Source organism: Thunnus albacares, chromosome 18, assembly GCF_914725855.1.
Source record: "Thunnus albacares chromosome 18, fThuAlb1.1, whole genome shotgun sequence".
NCBI classification, from domain to species: domain Eukaryota; kingdom Metazoa; phylum Chordata; class Actinopteri; order Scombriformes; family Scombridae; genus Thunnus; species Thunnus albacares.
The window spans coordinates 4767557-4776165 of NC_058123.1; the positions used below are offsets into that span (position 1 = coordinate 4767557).

The window sequence follows — 8609 nt, forward strand, 5'->3', positions numbered from 1 at the left end:
AAGTCCAAACTATCAGCTAAACATACTTAAAGTATCAAAAGTAAACTTAAAAATGTTCCCTTTGTCTGATATATTTTACTGCTGTAGCTGGTTGAAGTTGGAGCTACTTTTAACTAGCCTACTTTATATAATATATATGTTTTTACTTGTAATATTTTAAAAAAAAACATAACTATATTCTTTAATATACAGTTGGTTAGTTTGAAGAGATGATTAATGGGTAAACATATAAAAACAAAGTTCTGCTACACAAATTTTTATTTTTTTGGGGGACATTTCTCCAGTTTTTGTTTTTTGGGGGGATATTGGATCATTTTTATTTTATTTGGTTTTCTTTACAATGAGCATTACATCCTCACAGACCTGCTGCTGTGTCTGCAGACTTTAAGACTTTAAGACTTAAGATTTAAAAGCCTGCAACTGTTCCTGCTGAATGTTACACAATCTTTATAAAAAAAGACCAAATAACCAAGTGAAATCTGTCCTTCATTGGTAATCATTTGCACATGTAAAGGAAGAGATGAAAACTATTCTTAATGCAATTGTTGTGATTGTCTGTGTGACTTTTGCACTGACTCTAAACACACTTTTAGGTTTTTTATTTTGGAGGGTTGCACTTCCAAATTTTGATGACATGTAGCTTTTCTTCCCTTTGAGTTTATTGAAGCTTATTGAAGGTAATTTTGGACAAAAGCATCAAATGAACGTTATGTTAAAGTGCCTCCTGCACATTTAGATCTAACATAAGCAGTTATTGTGAAACGCTGCATTAAATGATATTTCTCTGTCTATCTTCACAGTTTACCAGCTGTCTAACCATCAGAGTCTTTGAAATGAAGCAGCCGAATTACACCAAACAGCTTCTGTTGCAGCTGAACCAGCAACGATCCAGAGGATACTTGTGTGACGTGATCATCGTGGTGGGAAACGCTCTCTTCAGGGCTCACAAGAACATCCTGGCAGCCTGCAGCAGCTACTTTAACCCCCTGCTGCTGCGAGACAATGTGATCGCCCTGGACACACAGATGGTAAAGGCCCCGGTGTTCAGACAGGTGAGAAACCCAACAAATACCCAATAAATCCATTATAAGCCATTTATAAGACTAACTGTGGGAAATTCTCCCCCAGCATCAAACGTTCTTTGTCCCATGTTCCTCACTTTCTAATAAATCATCAGGACTGCAGTTATAAATGTTAGTGAGTCATTAGAAATGAGTGAGTCGTCAGCAAAACTGTGTCAGTTACCTGCTTTTTATAAATGTTAATAAATCACGAATGAACAGTTCTTGTGATAATCCATCAAGCCTGCAGTTGTAAATGTTAATAATAAGTTGTTGATAAATGGATTCAGGTCCAGATGTCCTGCAGCTGTTTTCCAGAAGTGTCCATTGGAGGGTCTTGTAGGGGTGTGCTCAAATACAAATATGTTTTTTGGCAAAGCACAAATAGTGGGGTTTTTACGAATATTTGTTTCATACAAATATTTTAAAAATTATTTGTTTTCGGGGGGAAAAAAACAAATCAAATAGCAGCGTGCAGGTCGGTTACATCACTATCTCAGTGTCTCTCCTCTGCTCTGTTGGTACGTCTGTCAACAGGTCTCAACGAGGGGAGTCACATCCACCTGCTACATGATGCACATTTCCTTATTTGGACATCACTCCCGGTGTCGGGGGTGTTCCCCAGAGATAAAGCTGAACTACTGACACACGCTTCATGAACACTTATCGTAACACTTTAATTTTCTAAGATTAAAAGCCTAATAAAAACAAAAACAGGATTTTTAAGCCTCTTTACACTTTTATTCGAATACAAATACAGATGCAAATACAAATACCAGGCTCTCTGCACATTCCTAGGGTCTTCCTCATGAACTAAAGAGCTAAAAAGACAAAGAAAGTTGATGCTATAGAGGAGGATTTTCCACAACATGGCAACCCAAAAGTTATTCTTATTAGTGGCCATTAATGAAGCCATTTTCCATGCTCATAAATCCCTTTAAAAGTCGACTCATCAGACTTCTTTTCCACTTCTGTCAGGTGTTAGACTTCATCTACACAGGCCAGCTTCCCTCCTCTCACCATGTCAGTGATCAAGGTGTGTCTGCCCTCCTCAGAGCCGCTTCCTACCTACAGCTGTCAGGCTTGGCAACTCTCTGCCGCAGGAAACTTAAACCCCGCAGGCCGAGCAACCCGCCGTCCTCCACCACTTCTTCCTTAACTCCCAACAGCCAACCACAAGTCACCCACAGCTACCACTCAGGGTCCACAGAGGACAGAAAGAGTCATAAACAGATGCAGGTTGAGCTCCAGAGGAAGGATCTGTCAGAGGGGGAGCTTTTAACAACGAGATGTGCGTCTCCTGAGTTAGTTGAGATGAATGACAGTGTTGAAACGAGGCTGAGACTGGAGCTGATCAGAGGGAGTCCATCATCCAGCAGCCTGCAGCAGAGCCCCCCACCCTCCAGCAGCAACAGCACCTCATCTGATGATAACACTGAGCAGTGGTACCCAACGCTGACCACTGATTCCCAGCAAATGGCAGCATACAAGAGATCCAGCAGGTACGACTGTTTGGAAGGAAGCATTGGAGCAAAAAGACAGGAAGTGGAAGGTGGAGAGCTGGAGCTGGAGGACCACGCCGAGGTTAGAGAGGAAGATTTGGCCTTAAATAATGAGCTGGATGGAAACACGCAGGCGAGCTACATCTACCATCAACCACAGCCTGGGTTTGCTTTGCAGGGCAGCTTGTACATGTGCATCCCTTGCGGGGAAGGTTTCCCGAGCTCAGAGCAGCTTATCGCTCACGTAGAGTCGCACACCGCTGAACAGCTAGTGGAGGACGCAGAGGAGGGAATTCTCATTAAAGTGGATGTCCAGGATCCGGAGAGGTTTACGGACATGAGGCCGAGCTGTCACGTGTGCTCGGTCTGCAGTCAGAGCTACGTGGACGCCGCTTTGCTGAGGCAGCACGAGAGGAGCCACAGGTCGTTCTCCTGCGACCTCTGCGGGAAGATGTTCACCCAGCGCGGCACCATGACGCGTCACATGCGCAGCCATCTCGGGCTCAAGCCCTTCGCGTGCGACGAGTGTGGCATGCGCTTCACGCGGCAGTACCGCAAAATGGAGCACATGAGGATTCACACGAGAGAGAAACCGTACGAGTTTGGTGGAAAGTAACCAAGTATATTTACTTACTGTCCTATGCTACTTTATTCTTCCACTCCACTACATTTCAGAGGGAAATATTGTACTTTCTACTCCACTACATTTATTTGACAGTTTTAGTTACTTTTCAGATGAATATTTGACACAATGGATAATATAACAAGCTTTTAAAATATAACACATTGTTAAAGATGAAACCAGTGGTTTCCAACCTTTTTGGCTTTTGACGTCTTACAAAAAGCAGTGTGTAGTCGGGGTCACATTTCACATGTCTATGAGTTGTTAACAGCTCCACCAAATAGTGATTTTTCCCTCTAAACTTCTCACATGCTTTCATTTCAATAAATGTTCAAATGATCCAATATTTCAGCAAAAATCAAAGATTAGAGAAAAAGTCCAAAAAACTGAAAACAGATTTGTGTATCAGAACTTTGTTTTTTCTTCTTTCCTCTCCCATTAATCATCTCACCACCCCTCAGATTTATCTGCTGACCCTTTGGAGGGGCCCGACCCCTAGGCTGGGAACCACTGGACTAAACTAGCTAACTGTATATAAAGTAGTGTAAACTAGCTCCACCTCCAGCAGCTACAACAGTAACATGCTGCTCTAACACTGATGCTTCACTATTAATAATCTAATGATGTCATATATAATAATATATCAGTCAGAGGGACCAAACCACTACTTTTACTGCAATACTTTAACTACATCAAGCTCATAATACTTATGTACTTTTACTGTAGGAGGATTTTTCCTGCAGGACTTTTACTTGTAATGGAGTATTTTTATATTTGCTGTATTGATACTCTTACTTAAGTAAAGGATCTGAATACTTCTTCCACCGCTGTCTGCTACCTCATGTTTCAGATATAATATAAACCAAACTTTCATACTTAATAATAGTATAGTAGCTGCTGTATAATAGTTGTATAACTGTCATGCAAAACATGACGTGCATGCTTGTGCACATCATCATCTTTTTTCAAGTTAATTCAAAGAAAGCTGAATCTCCTCCTTCTGACTGTTTTCAATGTGTTAATAGAAACGTGTGACAGGAATTTAAATATATTTTTTAAATGTATTCTCATATTTGTAACTATTTATTTAATGTTATGAGATATTTTGGTTTTTATGTTACAGAATATCAGTAAATATATTTCAAATTTTCAAAGACTCTGAGTGTGAAGCTTCATTCTTGACCTCGGAAACAGTTTGACAAAGAAATCTTAACCGAAGCTGAACAGAAAACTGCTAAAGACAACGTTGAGGCTCTGAGAAAAGCTAGTAAGTGGACCTTGAGTTAAGATTTTCTTTGTCAAACTTTGGCCCACAAAAAATGAATTAATAAATAAATCAGTCAGACAACAAATATTATTTATATAACAGGGCTGAAGGACAAACCTATTTCTTAAGAGGGAATATTTAATTTAAAAAAAAACAGCATTTGGCAAAAAAAACAGCCAGTTTAACAGACAAATTAAACCATCTTTGAAGGGCAGAATAAGAGATTTATTATTGAAATGTTCTGTTAGTGATTATTCAGAAAAAATGTCCGTATAAATGTTTAAAATTTTAGAAAAATAGGGAGTATTTCTAATATGATATGGGATGTATATGCACAGAAAAGGACATGTAGTTAAACATAACTAAGAACCATCATTATTATTATTAAAATCAGGTTAATTTGTGGTAACTGGTTGTTCTGCAAAGTTTTGCTTTGATAAAAAACAGTACAAAGTGAAAGCAGGTTAGTGTGTTAGGAGGTACAAACTCTTCTTTTCCTCCCAGTCTGCCCAGTCAGGAGCTGCTTTAAACCTTTAGATGCTTTGTGAAAGCAGCTCAGCGAGGAGAAACAGGAGACACGGAGGGTTCGGTCTGCCAGCCGTTGGGGGTTTTCCTTTGTGCACTAGTCAGAGTTTCACTCCCACAACCGTCTTGGCCTTTTGTGTTCCCGGCATAAATTTTCAGTCTTTGTCGGTCGTCTTTCTTGGTTGAGAAAAGCAGCAGCGAGGGATTGTTTACTTCCTCCTATTGTCAAGTGTTTACAGATAATCTTATTTTTATCCTTCTTTATGTGTATGTTTGTTCGTATGTTTGTTCAGATTTTTACTAATAATCATAATCAGCGAAGCCTCCCATCACCCTAAACGTGACGGCCCCCTTTTGCTGTGAAGTGCTGCGAGGGCCCCGTCCATGCTGTGTCAGAGGTCAAAGTTCAACACACCGCATTCTTGTTTTTTCTCTGTCATCAAAAAGCTGCCAGACTGAGACAACATCAGTGGAAATTCCTGTTATAATTTGCACCTTTTTAGGTTTCAGCTGCTCAGGTTGCTCAGTAACTCTGTTGCTGATTTATTCTGAGGAAGCAAATAATCTCCTAAAAATGTCCAGCAAACAACTGCAGGTCATTGTTGTGTTGAAACAAAAGCATCAAAAGCAATGAATCTTTATCTGTTTCATTACTTTGGAAGGAACAGGAAAAAACTTTAATATGAGTAAATTATGAAACTAAAAGCTGCATAATTTTATCATATTTGAAGCAACTATATTTGGACAGTTACACATATTTTGTTCTTAAATTTGAAAGTGCAGAGTCTCAGCTTGAATTTGAGCAGGTTTCCATCGATATAGAAAGAACCGTGTGGGAGGTATCGCCCTTTCAACACATAGTGTCCAAAGTTTAGGGATTCAAAAGTAATAAGACACTTGGAGATTAAATATTTCTTGGGCAGCTGTGTGTCATTTCAACGTTTTTTCATAAACAAAAGAGCTCAGGCATGGCTCAGAGTCGATAGTTGCCATTTAAAGGCTGGAAAAGAGCAAAAATCTATCAGAGGTATCAAAGGTCGTTGTTACGCCTGGCTCGTTCAGGCCATAACAAAAGGAGGGGCGTCCACAGAGTAACAGATAATTAAGTAAGTAATTTATTAAAGATATAAAAACATAAAGTGTGAGGTCAGTGATCAGTGGTGTGGTGCAGGTACTGAATGCTATGAAACCTGTAGGCGCTAAAATTATATCTGACATTAACAAAGGCTAAACAAACAAACCAAGATGGGTGCCAGTAATAATAAAAATAACAATTAAAGCTGTAAGCAGCGTTGGTCGGAACCTCGCACTCTGGCCCGTCGGGATCAGATCATTTTGCTTTTTAAAAATGAGGGATATTTATTACGAGTGTGGTGTGCTTTTATTTTGAAAGTTTGATTGACATGTGTACTGTCAGGTGTGTAGAGACAATAAGTAACTGCAGCTGGACACAGAAAAATACTCATATGTTTGAATGGAGAGTGTGAGCGAACCCACATCTTTTTGAACATTTACTGTTTCCACATAGTTTTAGATACAAACTTCATTTGAACTTTAAATGAGTCACGAGACTTTGACCTACAAATCTTGAATTTACATGTTTTTTCTATCTTTTACTGTTTTTGAGATATTAGAGTGTGAGTTTTAAAGTCTTTTCTTGCTCCTCCTGTGATTTTATAATGAGTGTGTATTGCGGAATGTTTCACAGCACTGAGGGAGTGACATCACCAGGAGCAGTTGGAGAGGAGGATTTTAGAGTACGCTTCTTGTGAAATATCCTTATAAATCCCATAACTTTGGCCAAATCTTACATTGAAAAATCATATTTTTGTAGGATATTTTGTTGCGAATCCATTGATACAGGTTTGAAAGTGGTCAGAAACAAATAGGTGAAGCCAAGTCTTCAATTAGATGAGAGGAGCCAAACAACAGAACAGCCTGAAAGAGGGAAGAAGAGGCGGCCAAAACGAGCTCAGTCGTCGTCACATAGTCGATTCGCCAAGATCCACAGTTGGGTAGAATCTAAAAAAGCATTGATCACTGACTGCAACTGATCCTCCACAAAGTATTAAATATGATCTTGTTTGATTTCATGTACGATTACGTTTGAACCCCTAAACTTTGGGCGCTATGTCTTAAAAGTTCTTTCTATATTGATAGAAACCTACTCAAATTAACGCCAAGGTTTAGCATTTTAATGTAATATCCATTATTTTATTTTGAAGAACAAAAAACATGTAACTGCCCAAGTACTTCCTGTCTGGACTCTGTATGATAAAACTAAAAGCTTCACTTTAAAACTAAAATCTGTCATATTTGAAGCAACTATAATGTATAAGTAGAAGTAAAGGAAGGAAGTAAAATGTAAAATACATGAAAATGGCACTCATCACCATATTTCCTGCATAGAATCTAGAAGCAAAATAACAACCGAGACCCAAAAGACTTTTAATTTGGAATAACTGAGCAGTAAATTATTATTGTTACTTTAAAGTCTCATCTGACAAATGTTTTGAATCTTCTGCTTAAGTTATATTAGCAAAAACAGCCCAAAAGCCCATATTTGACAAAGTTATGATGAACTGTATAAGTAAAATTAATGGATGGTTTTTGTTGTAAAGGGAAAAAAATGAAAACAGTAGTCATGGCGAAGAAAGCTGGAAGCAAAATAAGAAGTGAGACCCAATAAAAAAACATTTTGAGCAGTAAATCAAACCACTGAAAAAGTTTCACCCGACATGTTTTGAATCCTCTGCTTCAGTTTTATCAGTTAAAAACAACCAAAGAAAGTAAAACATATCCGACACTGATGAAATGTACACATATAGCATTTTAATCTGGAAATAAGAAGTTTTAACACATTTTTCAGAATAAAAGACATGATCTTCATCATCTGAACTGGCAATGATGTTGCCACAAACTGAGCAAATACAAACAAACAAACAAAAACCAACACACACACACACACATTTATATATATATATTACATTTTAACCAACACTTCTGGTTCACAGATAACAGATGGACGTAAAGGGATGATCTACAGATTTAAAATAACCGTCAATTCAATAAAAATGTTAAAATGGCTTCGTCAAGAATTGATCACAGCGATACAAAGCCCCTTTGAGTCTCTTTCCATAAATCGTTAAACACTTCAGGTTCAACCCTTCAGTTATGTAACAACAGCTGCAACACAAGGATCAGGATGGAAGGAATTATACAGTAGCGACCCTCATCTGTTGAACACGACACACACACACACACAAATACAGTTATCAATATTCATGAATATATTGCATAAGGTTAACGGGGGGTTCTTTCATTGTCAAGTATTACTACAGTTGTGTTTCTACCAAGGGTAGGAGAAATGGCTTTTTTAAGGTAAACTCATCTGCATCGTTAAAGATCATCCAACAAAACCCAAACCCGAGAACTCAAACAGCACAAAGAGGAATGTTTCCAAACAGTTAGACGTATTGTAAAGGGTATGCACACATGAAGAACGCCCTCGATTCTGACGTATTTTATCAGGCGAGGGCCAAATATGTATCTCTATTTCTATTTGAAGCATGCAGGTTGTTGATGTAGAGCAGCTTTAATGAGCTCCTGCTGTATTTTTCCCACTACAGGAA

At 38.5% G+C, this 8609-nt stretch overlaps 1 protein-coding gene across 1 annotated transcript; it reads left to right on the forward strand.

Annotated features, from left to right (window-relative positions):
- Nucleotides 1–833: 833 nt before the first annotated feature.
- hic2 (hypermethylated in cancer 2) lies at nt 834–3179 on the forward strand. Its single transcript, XM_044334530.1, has 2 exons — nt 834–1052; nt 2040–3179. The coding sequence occupies exons 1-2, from the start codon at nt 834–836 to the stop codon at nt 3177–3179; spliced, it is 1359 nt and encodes a 452-aa protein (XP_044190465.1).
- The last annotated feature ends 5430 nt before the right edge of the window (nt 3180–8609 follow it).

Excerpts from the sequence above, each read along its gene's own strand:
- hic2 (XM_044334530.1), top strand. The coding sequence starts at position 834 with ATGAAGCAGCCGAATTACACCAAACAGCTTCTGTTGCAGCTGAACCAG. Across the intron at positions 1,053-2,039 it reads AGGCCCCGGTGTTCAGACAG|GTGTTAGACTTCATCTACAC; the intron begins GTGAGAAACCCA and ends CACTTCTGTCAG.